This window comes from Colletes gigas, unplaced genomic scaffold (assembly GCF_013123115.1).
Source record: "Colletes gigas isolate AHSC1104 unplaced genomic scaffold, ASM1312311v1 Colletes_gigas_Sc00106, whole genome shotgun sequence".
Classification (NCBI taxonomy): domain Eukaryota; kingdom Metazoa; phylum Arthropoda; class Insecta; order Hymenoptera; family Colletidae; genus Colletes; species Colletes gigas.
Window position 1 is genome coordinate 20,449 of NW_025106732.1, and position 22,052 is coordinate 42,500.

General features: G+C 41.4%; 1 protein-coding gene across 1 annotated transcript in view; it reads left to right on the top strand.

Moving 5' to 3' along the window:
- The first annotated feature begins 121 nt into the window (after positions 1-121).
- LOC122404140 overlaps positions 122-22,052 on the top strand; it is a 24,662-nt gene continuing 2,731 nt past the window's right edge. Inside the window, exons 1-30 of the mRNA XM_043408058.1 lie at positions 122-240; positions 1,084-1,219; positions 2,720-3,073; positions 3,436-3,695; positions 5,211-5,392; positions 5,476-5,594; positions 6,220-6,427; positions 6,632-6,930; positions 7,019-7,580; positions 8,393-8,746; positions 8,839-8,895; positions 8,986-9,157; positions 9,239-9,466; positions 10,121-10,250; positions 15,799-15,944; positions 16,042-16,309; positions 16,445-16,588; positions 16,685-16,867; positions 17,346-17,600; positions 17,875-18,045; positions 18,135-18,321; positions 19,253-19,519; positions 19,977-20,257; positions 20,346-20,540; positions 20,672-20,780; positions 20,865-21,044; positions 21,173-21,291; positions 21,401-21,577; positions 21,675-21,862; positions 21,950-22,052. The exon at positions 21,950-22,052 is cut by the window's right edge and continues 304 nt beyond it. Coding sequence (XP_043263993.1) covers positions 3,529-3,695; positions 5,211-5,392; positions 5,476-5,594; positions 6,220-6,427; positions 6,632-6,930; positions 7,019-7,580; positions 8,393-8,746; positions 8,839-8,895; positions 8,986-9,157; positions 9,239-9,466; positions 10,121-10,250; positions 15,799-15,944; positions 16,042-16,309; positions 16,445-16,588; positions 16,685-16,867; positions 17,346-17,600; positions 17,875-18,045; positions 18,135-18,321; positions 19,253-19,519; positions 19,977-20,257; positions 20,346-20,540; positions 20,672-20,780; positions 20,865-21,044; positions 21,173-21,291; positions 21,401-21,577; positions 21,675-21,862; positions 21,950-22,052 — 5,451 coding nt within the window. The 5' untranslated portion in view covers positions 122-240; positions 1,084-1,219; positions 2,720-3,073; positions 3,436-3,528. The remainder of the gene's footprint in view (positions 241-1,083; positions 1,220-2,719; positions 3,074-3,435; positions 3,696-5,210; positions 5,393-5,475; positions 5,595-6,219; positions 6,428-6,631; positions 6,931-7,018; positions 7,581-8,392; positions 8,747-8,838; positions 8,896-8,985; positions 9,158-9,238; positions 9,467-10,120; positions 10,251-15,798; positions 15,945-16,041; positions 16,310-16,444; positions 16,589-16,684; positions 16,868-17,345; positions 17,601-17,874; positions 18,046-18,134; positions 18,322-19,252; positions 19,520-19,976; positions 20,258-20,345; positions 20,541-20,671; positions 20,781-20,864; positions 21,045-21,172; positions 21,292-21,400; positions 21,578-21,674; positions 21,863-21,949) is intronic.

The window sequence follows — 22,052 nt, forward strand, 5'->3', positions numbered from 1 at the left end:
ACTATGGTTACGCCTCGGTATAGAAACGCGGCAGCGACTACGACGACGACAACGACGACGACGACGGCGACGACTACGACGACTACGACGACGACGACGGCGACGGCGACGGCGACGACAACGACGACCACGACCACGACAACGACGACGACGACGACGACGACGACGACGACGACGACGACGACGACGACGACGGCGACAACGCGACAGTGACAACGATCACTCCGTATTCGTTTGATGGTGAGTTGTTAATGTAAAAAGTCGAGGAATGGGATAGTGTGTTATCGATGGAACGTAAAAAAGTATATAGTGATGGAGAAGTGAATAAAGATTGTAAATCGGATAATGGATGATGAATAGGAGAGTGATGAAAGAAAGAAAGAAAGAAAGAAAGAAAGAAAGAAAGAAAGAAAGGATGGTGTAAAATAGTCGATAGGCGGAGTAAAATAAAATGCGAGTAAGGAAGAAGAATTGAGGGACGGAAGTAAGAAAAATTGAAAGAGCGAGGGCAAGAAGGGATAAGAGTGAGCGAGTGGTGCGAGGGTTGGGCGTATGGGCGGTGTAAGGGTAGAGGGAGGAATAGAAAACGCATACAGGGCTGTTCAGAGTAACATGGAGCGCATCGCGGGCGCAGCAAGAGAGGATATTGACATTTTCGGTCGAGGGGCGCGCATTCGTAGAAGAAGGGGAGGTGGGTAACGGGGCAGTTGCCTCTTTTGCTCGATCCTGCAGTATCCATGGCTACGTCGTTCGCGAGGATTTCGCGCGAAATACCGGAAATTTCGGACGGGTGATCTTTTATTTGTAATAGCGAGGCGGCGACGGTGAAGTGTGTTGGGTGCTCGAGCGATCCTTGACGGCACGTCGTTGGGTAAATTGTCATTTATTTGCCGACCAGTGATTCTTGCCGAATTATTTGCTTTTCGAAAGGGTGGATTGGATACTGTGGTGATCCCACCCCTCTGCTACGAGGACAGTAGCCCATCCCTTCGTTTCTACAGTCCCTAACCCCTCTCCAGTCTTGCATTTACCATCCTATCTCTTACTTTACCACATCCGTTCGCCTCTTTTTCCTGGATCTAGCAAGGGGCGTTGATCAACCACTGGACAGCGGCTGGTGCGGCTGGTGCGGCTTGTGCGGCTGGTGCGGCTGGTGCGGCTGGTGCATCTGGTGCATCTGGTGCATCCTGGCTGACGCAGTGTTTACCCGAACGGCAGGGTGAGGTGCCTCTAACTAGGCTGAATCGTTTCCTACAAGGTGTCTCGTACAGTGTTACGTATGATCGTTCGATCGCTCGTGCAATCATTGCGTCGAAAAGATTTTCTCGACATTTCTTTCGATCGAACACCAGTGACCAAGCATCCGCCGATTCGGTTGTGGTGAAAGTAAATGGAAAAAGGGGAACTGAACTGTTCCTATTCGAAATATACTTGAGCGTGAATTAATTATTATCAGGAAGCTACGGGAGAAGGAAAAAAAGTAGGCGGTAGATATTTGAAACGATGTTGGCCGGCTTATGCACCCGCCATTCATGTTTAGGCGCGGACGGCAAGTAACCGCATCAGGCTTGAAATCGATATAGCGTTTAGAAAGTTCTCTTCACCCACGCCTACGCTACTCAAACGCCTACTTTGTCCCAGTCCCTCCTGTTGGGTTAACTGACTCTAGAAACTGATTCAGACGTCCGTTCGTGTTGGCAAACCTTATTTTATCCTACCATGCGATTACACGATCTTTACGACACGGCGTAATCTTCTCGGCGGAGTCTAATCTTTTATTATAACTTGTAAATGCCGTACCCTTCCGTTCTAATTTTTCCCCATGGAATTGCTGGTATTAATTGTCAAACGACGAACGTTTCGGTGTTGAATTAAAAACTGTTACCAGCTACTTTTCTTCGACGAACTGATTTTATTACTTGAATAATGTTGTTGCTTGACTCGCACACACCTTCTAGATCTACATTTTTATCGAACAATTACGCGTCTACTTTTTCAAATATACATATAAAGAGGGCAGTCTTATTACCTTCGAAATAGAGTCGGTAGTAGATGTGCGCGCGCGAGAATTACGGATGATTAAAAATGGGTACCATTGATGGGTTATATTGTCAGGAAAAGAGTAGCGAAAGAAAAAGATAATAGCAAGTAAAGGTGGATATCGATAGAGTTTTGTACAGTATAGAAATATTAGGTAGACGAAGAGTCGGTACCGGTTCAGTAACCCTCCCGCGACGCTACCCCTATTATTATCCGTGACACATCCACGCAATGCCCCGCTCCGCTTCATTGACCTCGCTAATATCTATCCTATTGCATCGCGTTACAATTGCTTTTTACTCGTATGTCGAATAGCTTTAGTTTTACGATAGAAACGAAAATAAAAGGAGAACAAATTTTGCAATATTTCAATGAATTCTTTCACGGTTTATCGAGCCAACTTGCCGTCTGGTCGGCTGGTAACTTTTAACCGTAATATTTCTAGTTAATAGTAACTGGTGTTTTCTGCGGTCTAGGATTGTTTACGGGCAAGTGTGCGGAACGGAATTAACGTTGTTTTATTCAGTCGAGTAGAATTGGTTCGAGAGGAGCAACGGTGTCGTTGCATACGTTTACCCTGACTACTAGTTTTCCTTCCGATTCTCCGATTAGTTGTTCTCCTGCAAACTATACAGAACGATATTCATAAACTAATACAATAAAATTATTATATTTTCAGCGATCATGTCAGGGACTAGCTGATGACCTTTCGAACATCTGCAACGATGTGACAATAAAGTTATCTTCTCCTATATCCTCTCTCATATCACAGGGTATCGTCCCTGTGGTACACACATACTATAGTGCTTCCCAGAACAGAACAATAACAAGAAAGTATAAACAATAATCACCAGTCGAGTCGGTGTTTAATGAAAGAAAGAAAACAGTGCCAAAAGTCGACGGACAAGCCAATCAAAGTGAATTTGACATTGGATTGATTTTTCGAAAAGTATCGACAGCGTCAGCAATTGAGAATCGATGATGGAAGAGAAGTGAAAGAAGAAGCAAGCTGCAAGGGAGCCTAGGAAACAGTGTATGTGTGTGTGTGGGTGTGTGTGCGTGTGCGCGTGAGTGAGTGCGTGCGTGCGTGCGTGCGTGTATGTGTGTGCTCGCGCGCGTGCATGTGTGTATGTACGTGTGCGTGTGTGTGTGTGTGTGTGTGTGTGTGTGAAACAAACGGACAGACAGACAGACAGACAGACAGACAGACAGACAGACAGACAGACAGACAAGGAGGGAAAGAGCGAGCGAGAGAGAGAGAGAGAGAGAGAGAGAGAGAATAGATGGATTAAATGCGTAAAAGGATTAGATAAAAGTTAAATAAAGGGTAGAGAGCATGCCCTGAAAAATCATATTTATGAAATTAAAGTAAAGTAGTAAATGGAAATTGATCAGCAAGAAGAGGCGTGAAGGGGAGGCGCGAAGGGGAGGCGTGAAGGGGAGGCGTGAAGAATCACACAGGTTGGATAAGAAAATAAGAAGCATAGAATGGGCAATAAGCTGTCTTGCAGTTGTGCTCCCCTTATCAGAAAGACGTATCGGTATGAAGATTCCCCATGGCAGACAGGGGTTAGGGGCGGAATGAGCAGCAGCGGAGGTCGCAGGGGTGATACTGGCCACTTGCTCAGGTGCGGAAGCTTAAGAGAAAGGAAGAGGTGCGCATACCATAGCATTCAACCATTCAACCACTCCATACGACTACATTATCAGTCTCTATCTTTGAGAAGGTCACTCGTACACATTTACATCGAATGCATTGTAATTTGTTCTTTTCCTCAGGTAGAGCATAACCGTTTGCAATTTAGTTTTATCTTCTCCTTTATAAATAACGACCATTGGCCGCAGCCAAATATACATTTCTTAATAAGCGGTGATCGTTCCTTTTTCTATTATCGATGCATTATGCATACATGTACATATGTGTATAATGACGTGTATACGTTCCGTTTAATGTCCACCTATACACGTATGTACATGGATAGATTGCACTGATCGGTCACGTTTGAAATTGTTAGTTGGTTTGTCCAATGAAATTGTTCTACCTGGGTTCTTTTGATTCTCATTTGTTCCTTTCTACTTGTTCCTCTCCTCCAGAGACACGTAAGAAAATGCGCGCGCCCGCCACGTACACTTGCGCAGCACACGCACTTCCACACAGACAGCATACAGAGCATGCATCAGACGCGTGCGCGCGCGCGTGTTTCCATCCATCTCTGCGCGTTTTTTGGTCAAGTCACTTTCTCTTCCTTTCTCTCTATTCTGACTTTATTTTTTTAATGCAGTCTATCCTATTTTATCGTTCCTGGTCTTTCTCCGTTTCTTTATCGTATCGCACGTTCTTCGAGTCCAAAGTCCATTTTTCATATCGTTGCCTTTTGCCTGAAGCCGATCACGGTACACGATCAACAAAATTAAGTATTAAATTATTAGTTACAAGTATTCTTTTACGATTTTTATATTCGTGTTCAAATCTACACGTGTCATTTTGGTGTTGGTGCACGAAGATATAGAAAATTATGTCAAGGAACCAGACAATTGCTACTTGGACAATTTTTTTCGACCACATACTGTGATCGGTTTGTCCGTTGTTGTTCGTCGCAGATTCCTGCTTGAAACGATTCTTAAAACTAATACGATTGCTAGACTTGACTCGAAACTATCATCGTTTAACATGTACTTTTATTGCTTACTTTTATACGTCGAAAATAATCTATTTATTTAGCTCTCTCGTTTAAAGGAATGTTTTAAATAAAAGCGCAACTTGTCCATTTCCCTTGAAAATAGACATTTATTTATATATGTATACATATAGAATTGTTAGTTTCAGTCGTGTCGATGGATTTTTTTCACTGTTCCATCGTAATCGCGAGCCGCTTTTATAGCACGATACACTATTACTATTATTACTGTGTCGGTTTCCAGAGAAAGCTAACGACATGCATGCATGCATACATACATACATAATGTTATTTAAAATTTCGATCGAACCAAACAATCGACTACTTTAACGAAAAATAATACATATATTTCGATATTCTCTCTTCGTTTCTTTAATTCCGTCTTTCTTATCCTTTCTCGGTAATAATATTAAATTGACCAGTTTGATATACATATATGGATGTGATAAAGATTGTTACCGTGACGCAATATCCAGTAATGAGATTTTTTAGGTTGTGGGCCGAAGTGTTCCATGTGAGTGGAGGGGCAGGGACTGTTAAATGGCAACAGGTATCGGAAGATTTAGTTCCTGTAAATATCACTTGCATCCAAGATTCGCCGGAATGCGTCTTCCATATTACCGCGTACAATAGTCAGGTGGACAAAATTCTCGACGTGCGATTGGTTCAACCAGGTAAGGCTGATTGATACACGATCACGAGACGATACCTCGTATTTTATAAACAACACAGGCTCACATTTTTCATTCTGTTTAAGGAACACGTATCGGACAAGCGTCGGAATGCTTTGTTTATTGGAAAGATACGATGACTAACGATACATGGGGACTGAATTTCACTTCTCCGATAGATGCTAAACAATTTAGAGAATGTTGCGTAAGTTTAGAGACAAAACCTGTTTGTATTAGGTTTGCAGGAAAGTTCCCACGTTTGTCTTATTTATCCTTTACGATGCTACACAACGCGTAGAGAACACGTACATATGTACGTTTCCGCACGATCAATTTAAATGGAAACCAGGCTATTGTAATTTCGGATTAGCTATTGTAATCTTTCCATTACATAATTTATCCATACTTATACGTATACGTGTACAGGTATGTATAATGTAAACGCGTGTGCAAGCGAGGAAGCAACGGTAAACAACAAAAAGAAACAGATAAAAAAAAAAAAAAAAACAAATGGTATGGGAAAATCAGTAAATTTCATACGAAAGCATTAAATTGTTTCTCGCGGCGGAGAATTACATGTGCCTGGTGGTATTTGATTAGAAAACGAGCAAGTAAATTGCGAGGTTTGGTAAATGGTTTGCGTGTAATGTGTAAAATGGTGGAGAGCTCGTGGGAAGAAAAACGGCGGAACTTTTCGTCTATGGCTGGTACGGCGGTTGGGCATTCTTGTCGAGCGATATCGAATACGAGTTTGCGATTAAGAAAATCGATCGCGTAATATCGCGCAAGTATCGAGTAATTTACAGTCATTAGTTCATTTTCTCGTACAGTCACCGTCGTTCAAGATTTCAAGGAAAGCGTCCTCTTCTTACTCATTGAAGCTCGAACCACCGAACAAGCAGAAGATCAAAACACGGAGAAAGCCTCTATCGACGCCGGCATCGCCGAGCAGATCCAGAGAGCCACAATGCACTTGTATGACCCCGGAACAATTTGCCAGACTTCGAAGTCAAGAAGCTAGATTCCGCGGTTTCTGCGGTACGATATTTCCTATTTTTCGTAACAAGTGCCGGACAACAAATTCCCTCTACAACTTTATTCTTCTATCTTGGTCGAGATAAGCTCTATGACGACAAGTTTACCGCCTCTATTCAACAATAGAAATATGAATATGTATAAGAGGTGTTGAAAGTCTCGAAACTCTGAACCGTGTAGCTAATCAATGGAATTAATATCCTACAGACACTTCTACGCTTCCACGAACCATGGCACGATCCACAGAAATGGAAATGACACCGGGCCGCGACGAAATAACGGCAGCAACGTCCAGCGCGTCTCTTTACGATAACGTGAACAATACGGCCGCAACACCGGGAAAGACGCCGAAAGTTACCGGCGGCGGTGGCGGCGGTGGCGGCGGCGGTGGCGGCGGCGGCGGGGGCAGCGAATCGACCAAGCAGAAGGAGAAACAGAATGAAACGTGCCAGACTACACCAAAGACGGCAAACGTTGGCATTGAAACTGTTACCGTTGGCTCGCAGGCAAGTCATCATCCAGCCATGTACTTATTTACTTATCTCGCGTATATTTTAGCGAAATCGAAATGGAAACGTTTATTTGAAATTGCAGATTGATAGTCCGGAGGAGAAAGGAGGTAGTACAGTGTCGCCGAAAAAGCCTCAGAAACAAAGTCAAGACACGTCTACTCAGCAAAATGGCACCGAAATGCTAAAGTCGGAAGGCACGCAAGCCGGTGGTACCTTGCAAAACAAATCTCTCCGGAAGGAACAATTGCACCATACAAAGTCTGCCGATTACACGGATCTGGAAATGCAAAACGGCAATATCTTCAATATAGTGAATAACAACCACGGCGCAAGAAAATCGAAAAGCAAGAGCACAGACGACATGAGGATCGAGAATGCGCAAAACGGTGGTATCAGTCTAGACTCGAATACTCTAAAGAGAATGTTAAAGCCTATGTCGAGTATCGATAGTCCTGTTACGTCACCAGAGATGACCAGAAAGAGGAACAGTCACCACAGTTACCATTATCATCCGAGCAATAATAACCAGAAGTATGTTATACAAGAAACTGAGAATGAAAACTACGCGCATCCGTATCGAAGTCCGTATAGTAACAAATTCCAGGCTTCTAGAAGCGTGCACGACATGGGACGTCAGTATACTGGTACATACGAGAAATTTTTATTAAAATTTTTACATGTCCGTACGATGCTGTTTCTGTGTCTTTCTTTTCTTTCTGTGTCTTTCTTTCTTTTCTTTCTCTTCTTTCATTTCTTTCATTTCTTTTTTCATTTCATTCTTTCTCGAGTACTAGGTAAATATATTAAAATTCAGTTCTCGCACATTGGTTTCTTAAATAAACATACATATTCTAGCTATTTAAACTTGTACAGGTGTAGACACGCATCTTTAATTATCGTTTCCATACCGGCACGTGCGCCCATCGCGAATAATAATTTTAATCGACAACTACTTATCGATGCACTCACCTCTCACACACTCTCTCTCTCTCTACGAGATTCAATAAATATATACATATGTATATGTATGTATGTATTTATTAACGTTTGGCAACAATTTGTGAAATTTAATAACGCGAGAGTTTCGTTTGGTTCATTGCCGAGACGTGAAATAAACTAAAGGATAATTATCAGGGAGATTGCCGGGCAACTTTCGAGCCGCGAGTCCGAGACACTTAATTGTAATTTCACGTTTAAAAAAAAAGAAAGGTATTGTACTCTATAAATAATGATAAAAAGGGGTGGCGAAGCGGCGGCCCCCGTAGATCGGTTAACAAGGGTTGCATGGCGCATGTCAACTTGGCAGCAGCAGCAGCAGCAGCAGCAGCAGCAGCCGCAGCAACGGCAGGTTGAACCAACCTGAACGGAATATTAAGTAACGATTCTTTTCGTCCGACAGCTGAATACGTTCGTCAGACCGTTTCGAATTCCTGCATGAGGCACCTGTTTGTCGTAGGCGACAGAGGCAGGACCTATTTAGATTCGGAACGTAATCGGTGCACAGGTGACATGTCGCCGCCGTCGGATAATGTCATCTTCGATAATCAGTGTTACGCGACCACGCCAAGTTCGTCAAATGGTAACTCGGACATGGAACAACCGACCCACTGTAATTCGCGACGTTGTAACGGCGGCCAGACATATCAACAACAAAGCATGCAATCCGTTTCAACGCCTGGCAGTCCAACCAGCAGACTCCTTCTCGAGTACGAGATGCATTTAAGGAACACGTTGGCCAAGGGCATGGATGCCGAAAGTTACAGTTTACGAACGTTCGAGGCATTGCTCACGCAAAGTCTCGAAAACTTGGGTGAGTGGTAATTTTCATTCCCGATACGAAACAAACTCGCAACACCTTCTATCTCTGTCGATTCATTTTCTATCTTTATTCTTCTGGTGCAGAGTTTGCGGAAAATATACCGCTAAACGTACAGCGAACGCCTCACGTTTCACGAAGACGTAAGTTGAAAAGCATATCGCGTTTCCTTATCATTATTATTATTATTATTATTTCCATCGTTATTTATGTCGAATAAATTTAACTTTTAGGTCCCATTTCCAACAAATCATCGACCTTGCCTCTCTCTTATCGTTATTGCAACGAAAGGCAAAATAGTAAAGATAGAGATGGCTACTATAGCGATCGCAACGAAATGATACGAGAAAAAAGAGAGAGAGAGGCCGATCGAGATCGCGGATATCTTAGCGATTATAATTCGAGGTAATTTTTCGCATTTAGATCGTGACTATACATATAATTAATTTCTCTGATATGCTACCTTTACCATGTGTAAATGTTAAGGTGTGCCAGCTGCATCGGAGAATCGGCACGTGCTCAGTGGTTTCGGCATTCGGACGGATGGCAATCGGTCAGTTCGACTCTCGGCTCTGATGCTTCCAGTTCGATAAATCCAAGTTACTCGGGACATAAACGCGACGGTCCATGGGATTCTCTTCCATCGTTGAGGCATGACAGCAGCCTTAACGATAGCGGATATAAATCCAATCGAACCGATTCTCTGGAACAAAGGTGAGAAATATGTAGAAAAGAATTTTCCTATCGTTAATAATAACAAACTTTAACCAAATTTCAATCATAATACACTAAACTAAATCGATTAATTATATTTAAATTACGCCCATCTTATTACCTGTAACAAATACGTGTACACGACACGTACATATGTAAATCGATACGTATTTTCCATTACGGTACAACTACCTACCTACCTACGATAACATGTTCATTACTAATCAGTATTATTGCCATTAAAACGTATACGAAAACGTCGTCCGTTCCCTATTGCTTCGTTCGAGCTCGTCCGTAGTCTGATATATTCCGGAGACTTTCTACTGGTGCGCGAGTGAAACGACAGTGAACGCACGCACAACTAAATTTACGGAACAATCGCACGAGATGGTCTATACATATACATATGTATATTCTCTACAATTAATTCCATCCAACAAACCATTATCCTCATCGTCGACATTTTATTTCGACAAACAGATTGGTTGTTTCTTTAACGCATGGCCCATTCCATGGCCCATTCCATGGCCATTCGGCCACTCGAGACAACACACAAGTCTAACAACACGTATCCCATTAGTCCTTGTACTATAATGTACTTGTAATATATTATCGTTATTAGTGTAAATGTAGTACTTTTTCTTAATTTTTTAGGGCCACTTTTGATAGACAAGACAGCGTAAGATCTGATTATATGTCCGACAGGGACGGTAGATACGGAATCGTTCAACAAGCTTCTTTGGAGAGCACAGACTCGAGACTTTGCTACTTGACATCCTCGGAGGTGAGTCGTTTCGATAGAAATATGTAGAAATTGTCGTCATCTCGATCCGATATGTATACGTATACAATGTATGTACCAACAACGAGTACGGCAAACAAAATTATTCTACTCTTTGATAAATTAATCAGAGATAAATCATTATTATCTCGTTTTATATAGAAAATAGTTTACACTCTGTTTGCGCGCATACATACATAACGTACACATATCACAATATGATAATGTTTACGTACATTAAGGTTACAACCAAGACGATTATCCTGGTTTTCTTCAACTTTATTTTCAACTTTTACGCTTATTTAAATATAGAAACGGTTAATCGTATTTTCATATAGAAAATGAAAAATATATAGAAAAAACATATTCCCTGTGTGTTTCATCGATATTTGGAAGAAACCGTAAATCTATGCATGTACATACATAGAATATGCATTTGTACGAATGTCGCCGCGTACGCGCCGATAACCTACCAATCCTGTCCGTATACGATGGACCTGTATAAGCCTGATCTTTAAATCTAGGTATAGGATGATCACGTTCATTCCGAAACTTGTACCGCTATTGTCTCGTTTTTTAACCCAGACCACGAATACTAACATTTGTTCGGACACGTATCTAACCGTTTGCATTTTCTAGATACGTGTCTACACACGGGCGCAAACAATAAAATTTCACTCCTTCGTTTCTTCGTTTCAATGAAAATGAACACCTATAAATAATGCGGAATTCAAACATGAAATTTCATTACCCAGTCTATCGCTTTCTCTTCTTTTTTTTTATCAAAATAATGCCACGTACGATACGTTACTCATGATTCAATGGGTGGTTTAAGAAATATTGGAATAGTTGAGTTTGAAAAATATTGTCCACAACTATGGATTCACGCGTTTCGATTCAATAAATCAATCACCTATGGTAATAATGACTTTTATAATGCGTAAATAATGGAACGATGTGTATAGCAATGCGGTGGAAATATTCAAAAGATTTTCAGGAACTTTGATCGTAAAAGGTTGCGTCGCTATATCTTTAATTATCATTATTTTCTAATCTTGTTAGTATATCGCATAACACGCGCTAAATAAATAGTTGATAAAAAATTTATACATTCAAGTGTATAATTAAAGAACAAGTATAGATTGGTGCATCGTTTCCGGTATCGGTGATGTCGCGTCACGATTGCTACTATTCCCTACCTCGATAAAAAATGTAGCACCCTGTTGGTAGCTCGGTGCTTTCGAAACCTTTCCTTCATTCCGCTAAAAGTTCCACCACCACCACCACCACCACCACCACCACCTCCATCTCCACCTCCAGCTACACCACCACCTCCCCCACCACCACCACCACCACCACCACCACCACCACCACCACCAGCTACACCACCACCTCCCCCACCACCACCACCAGCAGCATCATCACCGCCACCACCGTCCTCTTGCCCCTTGTATGCCTTCGCCCATTTTGCCATTCCAACCCCAGTTTCCGCGGCCCCTTCGCCTAACCCCTCGCCCACCTTTCCTTTCCCTACTACCAACTATTGCTGCCTCGTTCCCCTTTCGCTCTCCACAAGGACCGAGGTATTGATTCCCCTCGCGGTAGCAACTCTCCTCTTCCCTGTTCTCCAGCGCAGCAGTCGGGAGCAACGCACGTTCGTGACTGCGGATACCACTAATTTGCCACTCGTTCCGCGGAAAGTCGAGAAAGAACTCGATAAAATTCGATCGAGCTCCGCGAATAATCCAACGAATCAGGCTAGATTTCTCTGATTAGGAATGTGGTAATTTTCCTTGCTTCCAAACTATTCACGGGTCCTTGAGGAGCCAGAAGACCGACGTTGCATCGTCTGGAGCTTATCTAGCACACGATGGATGGTGATAATCAGTGAAACTGTTGAGATTTGAGAGCGCACCAACTACAAAGTCCGTGCGCCGTATGTTGAGAAAATACAGCCCGGTTATTCGTGACACATTACCTCTCTATACGTCGTATACGTATATCATAGATCGAGGATAATCGGGGAAATTTTTATCAGAGATGTAGAGAAACTGCTACCACAAATTCCTACTCGATACCAGTTGTTTCGAATCCTCGCGTCGCATACAAAGTATCGAAAGAGGGAATAATAAATATTTTCATTGGAATACCGTACGTACAAGATTCATTCTGCGGTCACACAATATTTCCATTTACAGTTGTTTGGCACGTGCGGGCTCACGTGGTGTGTTATCGAACAGCGACTATGATGTACCAACAAGTCTTTTAGCTAGATTCAGATATATTTGTGCGTATGTATATAGGAGGTAAATTAGGTACCTGGTATCTCTACTATTTTCATCCATCGTACTTTATTGCGCATGCCAACGATATTCCCACTAGTCGGATTTGACAATTAGAAAAATAATAATAATAACAATAATAACCGATGAATCGAGTATAGATTCATTTCTACGAAATGCTTAAGAGAAATATGTAGTTTGTTTCAAGTACAAAGGTAGAAATAGTAAGAAAAAGAAAAAGAAAAAGAAAAAGAAAAAGAAAAAGAAAAAGAAAAAGAAAAAGAAAAAGGAAAAGGAAAAGGAGAAGAAGAAGAAGAAGAAGAAGAAGAAGAAGAAGAAGAAAAAGAAGAAAAAGGAAGATAGCTAAATAAAAGAAAAGACGGAGAGGAATGAAAACTATATATATATATATATATATATATATATACATATATGTATATATGGTTAATTAAAACAAAGATAAAGAAAGTGATATAAAAAAAAAAAATGTAACATATTTTTATACGGAGAGTTCGTTTCTACACATGTATTACAAAAATATTCTATATATTTACTTTTAACCGCAGAATAGAAAGTTTGCTGTTTGCGAGCAGATGCAAGTGGTACGATACGTATACCAGATTTTTAGGAGAATTTTCGAAACGATTGTTTCCACTGGTCGACCAACTTGGAAAAATTGCTAAAGTTTGTCGAAAATACCGATAAAATAAATTATGGAAGAGGAAGATCTAAATCGAGAGAGTAATCGTTTTTTTTGTAAAAATTTGAACAATTCTGCCCGGTAAATGAAATCGACCGATGAAACGCGTTCGGATCAACATGAGTTCAAAGGCTCGTTGCATTCTCCATGTAATCGACTACGAACGTGGAATCTTTCTACATATTTTCAAAGAGGAAATTAATATATCGCGTGAGCGCAGAAGACGTTTGACATATAAGTAGTGATTGAAAAGGTGTAGAAATAATTGAACATGTTTCACCTCTCGACGGTGCTATTCCATATATAATATACATATACATATATGTATATGTATATGTATGCGTGAGAAGGCGTGTGTGTGCGCACGTGTGCACGCGTGCGCGCGCCTCTTTATATCAGGGCCAGTGTTTGGTGCGCTTGTTGGAAAGAAAAGGAAATATTAAGAGGCGAATTGGAAAATGCTCGAGAGGAAAGAATATATATATATATATATATATATATATATATAATATAGTGTTTCTTCTCTTGTTGCCTTAAAAAGAAAAACATTGCTATTTAGCTCCGCGCAACCGATCTCTTCTCTTTCATCCTCGAATCGTGCGTGATTCGATCGAAACAAGTCGGTGTTGTTTGTTAGTGGAATATGATGAACGCGAGTCGCCTCTGTATTTTCTACTTCACGTGCACCTTTGTGATCGGTCTATGGAATTTACTCGCGGAAGAACTGGAATCGTTAGCTATGATTGTCGTCGATCAGATCGTTCAGATTTATAATCGAGACAAAGAATTTTACGCGCCAAGAGTGTACTGGAAAGATGGCGATGGCGGTGAGAGCGCCGATGCCGAAACTGTTTCTCATCACAACCGACTTTAACTTACAAATTATCCATTCGGTTTAACACGATAGACAGAAAGTATATTATCTAGCATGTTTTTAAACGAGGAACGAAAAGACGTTGGATAAAAATCAAACGAGAAATCCTTTTGGTAAACCGTGTCGCGACCTATCTGTACGGTACGGTACGGTATCGCCCGTTGGATAGATCGGTGGTGCAAGTTTTGTCAAGTTAGGTAGCGAAAATATCGACATAAGGACGAATAATGGTAGAGCCGAAATGGGCGATCAAATGTACGAATAGCATTTTGAATTTGTTGAATCCGAGCAGTAGCTACACGGACTTGAGGACACTGCACAAGAAGAATTGTAAAAAATACTTTTGTCTTTGCAAGAGGCATACCATCAGCGTGATATGTATAAACGAAACAAGGAAATTGTATTGGTTCAATTGTAAGAACGTTGCTGAGAAGGTAAATGTTGGCCTCGGCGACGGTTATTACTACAAGTTACTCAGGATCGTTAACGGAGCTCTGAGCACCTGGTCGCAGCGTTATATCGACGGTCTCTCGGTTACCCGTAGAGAGATCATGTTCAAGATCAACGGTACCGACGGCAACGCGAACATGAAGCTCCAAAAGGAGGGTTGCTACTGTCATTACCATCCGCACATGACAGCGGATGCGTGCAACGCCGACTTTCTCAAAAAAGTCGTAAGTTTTTGGGCTGGCGAAGGCTTTAGAGGAATACGCGACAAGCTCCGCGGTATGACGAATTATGCTAAAAAGGTAGAGACACGAATTTCCGCGTAAACATTATTTTATTTTCCTTTCCGTTTATATGTGTTACTTTTACGATATCGTTGTTCTTGCTGTTTTTCTTCTTCTTCTTCTTCTTCTTCTTCTTAACGTTTATCTCTTTCTTTCCTTTTTTTAATCTTCCTTATCTCGAACATAAAGCACGATCTGTCAATGTTTGTGTAATATCCATGTTCCAGCATCTTATTATAATACTATCCAACAAATAAATACTGCCGTGTTACATCAATTGCTCGTGGAATGGTATACATACTATCATTATAGAATATGTATATATCTTGTACGCATTCGATTCTATTTATACATTTTCAAGGATATTCACGGTAATCACTAATCAAGTTGTTCGTCACTGGATCACACTTTCCTTTTGCACCCGCTGCGCTGCTCGTATATCTTTCTCCTCCTCTTTCTCCTCCTCCTCCTCCTCCTCCTCCTCCTCCTCCTCCTCACCCCCTCCAGGTCCATATCATACCCCTGCAACCCCTTTGAAATCCCTCCTACTGATCTTGTTGCCCGGCGCTTCGCTCCGCTCCGCTCCGCACCGCACCGCTCCGCACCGCTCCGCACCGCTCCGCACCGCTCCGCACCGCTCCGCTCCGTTCCGTTCCGTTCCATCCCCCACGACCTCTCCTTCTATCTTGTCATGTATTTTTTATCTCTTAACCGTATCATTATTAAATACGTACACGCGTTCACGCTGTTGATAGAGGATCCTCAGGATACGCAGTCGATGATAACGTATGGTTTCGTAGTGATTAACGTACACTCTTGTAGATAATCCTTCAAATTCTCACCTACATATATATTCGAAAATTGAAACTCGTTACGCAAAACACTTCTGCTCCGTCCATTCGAAATTCCATTCGGTGTAAAACTATCAACAATTGGAATGACACGTTTTATTGTACCGTTGTAGATGTCGGACGACGACAGAATGTCCCTAACTACTGCTGTAAGCGACGACGACGATGGCGAAAGCGTGATAAACTCGCCGTATCGTGGAAAAGAGACCGGCACGGCTGCAGCTTCGTTCAATTGTACGGGTGCAATTCGAAAGGCTGGGTAAGTACATATGTATTAATCACGGCCACGCGGCCACGCGGCCACGCGACCACGCGTTATTATTCGGTTCTATTGATCGTTAAATGTTCATTTCTAGATTTCTTAGCGTGAAAAAATGGCTGTTACGGAAAAAACATCAGATCGAACTTGCGAGGAAAAGGGGATGGAAAGGTTATTGGGTTTCTTTGAAAGGGACTACGCTTCTCTTTTATCCTTGCGATTCGCAAGAAAGCAGATCCATGGAAGCGGCGCCGAAGCATCTGATCATAGTCGATGGCGCGATCATGCAACCAATCCCTGAACATCCGAAAAGGGATTATATATTTTGTCTGAGCACCGCGTTCGGCGATGCTTACTTGTTCCAAGTAAGTTACGATCGCGCGTTCGAAATTATTTCAAATAATAATAGATGAAAGATGAAAGATGATGGAAAGGATAGAGGGATGGAGAAAGCTGTGATTGGGGTTTGGTATATTAAGGTTTATGGTTGTTCGGGTTAGGCGCCGTGTCAAGTGGAACTGGAAAATTGGGTAAACAGCATCCATTCGGCTTGCGCAGCTGCGTTTGCGCGTCATCGCGGGAAAACCGGGACTCTTCACTTGTTACAGGAAGAGATATTTCGGTTAGAAAAGGCAATAGAATCGGTAAGCGGCATATCTATAATATCTCAACGACAGCTAAAAAAAAAACGGATGCAAACACACAGAAATCCCACACACACTCGAACCTGTCCTTTATAGGATCATAAATTAAAGCATATGGCTGATCTTCAGCAATCTGTCGTTTCCGACGTGGAAACGAAACAGCAAATCAACAATCAAATTGTACAGTGGGAAGAGAATCTGGAACGTCTTCACTGCGAGCAATTTCGTCTAAGGTGTTATATGGCTAGTTTACAAAGCGGCGAGTTACCTAATCCTAAAGTAAGTTATACGTCTATCTATGCCTTTCTGCCTTTGCTTAACTTTTTTTTTATTATCATCATCACCGTTTTCTACCCTCACAACATGTTATTGTTAATTGCGGTGTTTAGTTTGTTTTCCAAGCAGCATTCGTTTACACGGTATCTCTCTACCATCGAGTAAGAAAATGTATCTTTCTTTTTAAACGCGCACCATTTACGAGATATACGTATGTACGTACGTACGTACGTACGTACGTACGTACCTACATACATCATCTCTATACGTATACATGGAACGCGTTATATCGGAGACTTGTATCGATCACTGTAGACCATAAATAGAATCTCGTACAACTTGCTCGAGCAGCAGTTTCCGCCAGATTAGCAGGGGCAACCGATAATAATGACAATACATATATATATATATATATATATATATATATATATATATATGATAATCGTCTCGATAAAAATCATTTTTTTCACTTTCTCTCCAGAGTTTATTGACGCACGTATCTCGTGCCACGAAGCAAACGTTAAATAAATTAGGAGTGTTTACGGTGTCGTCGTTTCACGCTTTTATATGCGCGCGGAGCCCTTCGTTGCTGAACAACCTGCTGGCAGGTCGTGGAGCTACGAAAAGAAGGCCACCGTTGCTCTCGAGATCCAATAGCGGATCCAGCAGAAGATCCCTTCAAATTTCATCGAGAGACGATGAGAAACCTGTCAAAGTATATGTACCGGAAAATCAGGTGAGCAATTTACAACAAACGTTCCTTTTACCAAATTTACCTCTCAATAATCAATATTTATTGCCTCTGACAACGAGAAATAATTAATGGTGGCCGATTTACACGGTATAATAATAGTTTTCACCTGTATTTTTTACGTTAACATTTTAAACGCATACACAATTCTGCCTGGATGTGTGTGTGCGTGCGTGCGTGTGTGTGCGTGTGTAGGTACACGTAAAAATCGACTGGAACGAAAAATGAATTACTCGTTCACGTTCGTTTCGACTTACAGCTGGTGTCTGTATTTTTACGCGACGCTATGACGGTTGAAGAATTTCTGGCAAGTGCTTGCAACCGGAAAAATCTCAATCCTATGGAACATTTCGTTCGCGTGAAAAAGCGTCGCGACATGGAAGATCACAATTACTTCGTACCACATAGGACCGACTTGATAGAAACTTATGTAAGCATTAATATTATTTCGCTGTTACGTGTTTAATTTAAATGAAAGGCAATAAATCTACATAGAGTACATTACGAGGCATGTTTCAGTCGAATACGCACGAGGTTGTTGAAGTTTGCGCAAAGATCTTGTATCAAGTTGAATTACAAAGAAATACTCTGGAACAAATGTGGGGCTTTTCGGTGGAAGCAGAGTTAATTGAAAATTCCGATAGGCAAGACGAGTTGTGTTGTTACGTTAGCAGAGTCGAGGATAAAAGTGTGGCGATGCAAAACGGTAAGAAAGACACACGACTAGACGACACCCCAATAAATTTATTACTATTCGCGTGCATACATATATCCATCTGAATTTTTCACTCATTTAATAATAAAAGCTTGATCGCGTACGTGCAAGTTTTCGGGTTTACGGCAACTAGCGGAAGATTTAAAGGAACCACGCAGGTTGTAAATGTGTTCGGGCCAACAGGCTTTAATAGGAAATCGTTCCAATCGAGCCCAACATCCTCTTTATACCCTTGTTTGATCTATTTTAAAAACCAAGGTTACCGAGTTCCCTATTAAACGTAGAAAAAAAACATCGGATGACCTTAATAAATAGCATTTTTTCTCCATTTATGTACATCAGAATCTTCTGCTTCGCAACAACATGGGAAAATATTGATTATTTCCATATCCCTATATCCCTATATCCCTCCCTATACGCTTGGCAAACTTGTGTCTACAGTCTGCTGCTTTGACAAACCTTGCCCAACATGTACTCGTGCAAATACATCTATGTATAATATACACAGGGTGTTTTTTGCCCACCCCTCGAAACAAATTTTAATCGTAATTGTAATTGACCACCGCGACTGAGCAAATTTTATAACTTAATTTTCTTAATAACTTTTTAACGAAGCCTCGATCAACAAATTATCCTCTGATCCTTGATTTTTCTTTTATTTTCGCCTATAGAATATCCCATTAAAATTTTCTCCCAGGAGTGGCCAAACACCCTGTATATGGTATTTACACAGAGACATACAAATGTGTATGTACACATCGAGATATGTATACATAGACAGAGATGTAGACATAGAGAAAATTAGGTAGTAACACGATCAAGTTAAGCAACAAGGGAATAATAATGAAAATATACTAGTAATATTTACATGTTTATCCGTAAGATGAGTATCAAGCGAGAGAAATGAATTTGAACATTTTAGGAATCATTAAAGGCGACGAGATCATGGTGATCAACGGTGCTATTGTAAGCGACCTAGATATGATGTACCTAGAAAGTGTACTGCAAGAAGAAATCGGTCTCTGTATGATGATGAGATCGTCTCGAACCGAACCACCGGATCTTACGGGTATAATGAGGGTTACCGATGATATCATCGAGAGCTTGGTTTGCCCACCACCTCCTTCCGATCCACCGGTTATAAGCGAAGAAATGATTTCCGGTCTGATTGTCCCGGCCCCTGGTTGGAGTAAGAGATTACTTTTTTCTTTTACTCGTTTCTAAAGCTTTTCTTTTCCTCGGTAAATTCTATTCTCGTTCGCGTACTTTAACCCGGGCCCAAACGGCACGCGTGAACAGAGACTACATAGACCGATGGTAAAGGTAAACTGTTTTGTAACAGAGGTTAGAAGAATCGTCGTGACCGAGTGTTGTCGCGTACCTACCGATAACAACTAAAACTCGATCACGATCGTAATTTGCTGCTGTCCGCGAGGCTGCCCGGTGATGTTTACGTTCCGGCCGAGCTTCTGTTCGCGAGTCTGGCTGGCTAAAGCACGGGAACGGGGTTAAAGGACGCGAAACGCTTCGACAACTATCTCTCTACCTTAAGAGATTGATCGAATGTATGAATGAAAACGATCGTGGATCGTGGATCGTGGACCGTGGACCGAACGATAACGAGATACCTTTAAATGTGTGGATAGGCAAGGAAAGCATTGCGCAGGAGTGTGCGTCAGCTTCGCACATAGAAAACGGTAAACAAACGTCACGCACGAATTCGTTCGAGATTGAAAATTTGCTAAAAACCGCCGAACAAGTGACGGGCATCTGTCGATCGCCTGGTGAAACGAGAAAATCCAGTCCTACCGGAAGCGTCGTTAGTTCTCATTCGCAAGCACTGACGCCGAGCCGGCAGCTAAGCGATGCAGAAAAACTGAAAAAGGTCATTCTAGAATTGATCGAGACTGAACGAACTTACGTGAAGGTAAGTTAACGAGCAGCCAAAGGATAGCTTGCGCGTACATACTATGTTATGATACATACGTGTGCACAATTTTCCGTTAAATTTTCAGAATTTAAACAATTTGTTGGAGAACTATTTGGAGCCCCTTAAACGCGAAACATTCCTATCGAATGCAGAGATAAATGCATTGTTTGGAAATATTCAAGAAATTGTTACCTTTCAACGACAATTTTTACAAAATCTTGACCACGCGATCGAGATGGAGGCTGATTTCAATAATTTCGATCATCCGAGTCAGTTTAAGGTATACATATACGATATACATACATCCATACACAGATTCTAACAAAAGTTATACATACGCACGTATGTACATACATATACATATATGTATAGTTATAACTGTATCGTATAACACGTATATGGTATTTAAAGGGTGTCCTGTTTTCCATTGGAAGTGCCTTCTTGTATTACGTAAATCACTTCAAGCTGTACAGCTCGTTTTGTGCCAGTCATTCCAAGGCACAAAAGGTGTTACATCCAAGTAAGTGAAATACTGCATGCTCGATCGTTTGCTTTCTCACATCTTTGTTCCATGTACATATGTACATATATTGATCTGGTGTAGACGAAGGGAATCAAGCTTTACAAGAGTTCCTGCAAGCAAGAAATCCAAGGCAGCAACACTCGTCGACTTTAGAGTCGTACTTGATAAAACCTATTCAAAGAATACTCAAGTATCCGTTGCTTCTACAGCAACTTCGGAATCTCACGGACGAACGAAGCGAAGAACACGTACACTTGATCGGTAAATTAACAATCAACAACGATTCGATAGTTTTATTTTAACAAGACGGATCGTTAAACGCTACTCCTATCGATTATGTGTCTTTTCTTCTTTTCTTAAATGTGTGTTCGATGATCGCGATGTTACAGAGGCGTTGAAAGGCATGGAAAAAGTAGCAGAACACATAAACGAAATGCAAAGAATTCACGAAGAATACGGAGCTATTTTCGATCACTTGTTCAGACAACATCAAAAGTCCTGCAAGCAGGTGAGCCGAAATAATGACATTTCTTTTTTTTCTTTTTATTTCCCTACCAAGTATTTCACGCGAGAAAAGAATTTGAAGGGATCGTTGAAGAAATAATGTATTTGTACAGCCTATCGACTTGAGCCCAGGAGATCTTCTCTATTACGGAGGCGTCGAGTGGCTTAATATTTCCGATTTTCTTGGTAAAATAAAAAAAGGACTAGAGCTGCACGCAATGTGCTTTGTTTTCAAATCTGCTGTCGTCTTTTTGTGCAAGGAAAGATTGAGGCAAAAGAAGAAACTAATGGTAAGCTCGCGATTCTGATTTGATCGTGTAAGTACGCATACGTGCATACTTGCATACAATTTCCATTGTTCCGTGATAATACGCGCATTGGTTACAGGGAGTTTCGACCAAAGCAAATTCCAGCGAGGTAGAAATAATTCGTTACCAAGTATTGATTCCCGTGACGGAAGTTCAAGTACGGGCTAGTTCCGCTAAAGATATGGAATCTCATTTCTTATGGGAATTGATTCACTTGAGAAGTCAATTGCAAAGAAGATCGGAGAAAGTATACGTGCTGTCTAACAGGTATGTATATTATCGTACAACGGTAAGTATACAATTATCTATTGGAAATGGGATTTTATCAAATTGTCTGTCTCTTGTTACCCTCAGCACGACAGAATTTCGAAACGCGTTCCTGAGAACTATTCGTCAAATAATTCGAGAATCAGTGCGAAATATGAGTATACCGTCGACGAAACAGAATCTTAATCAA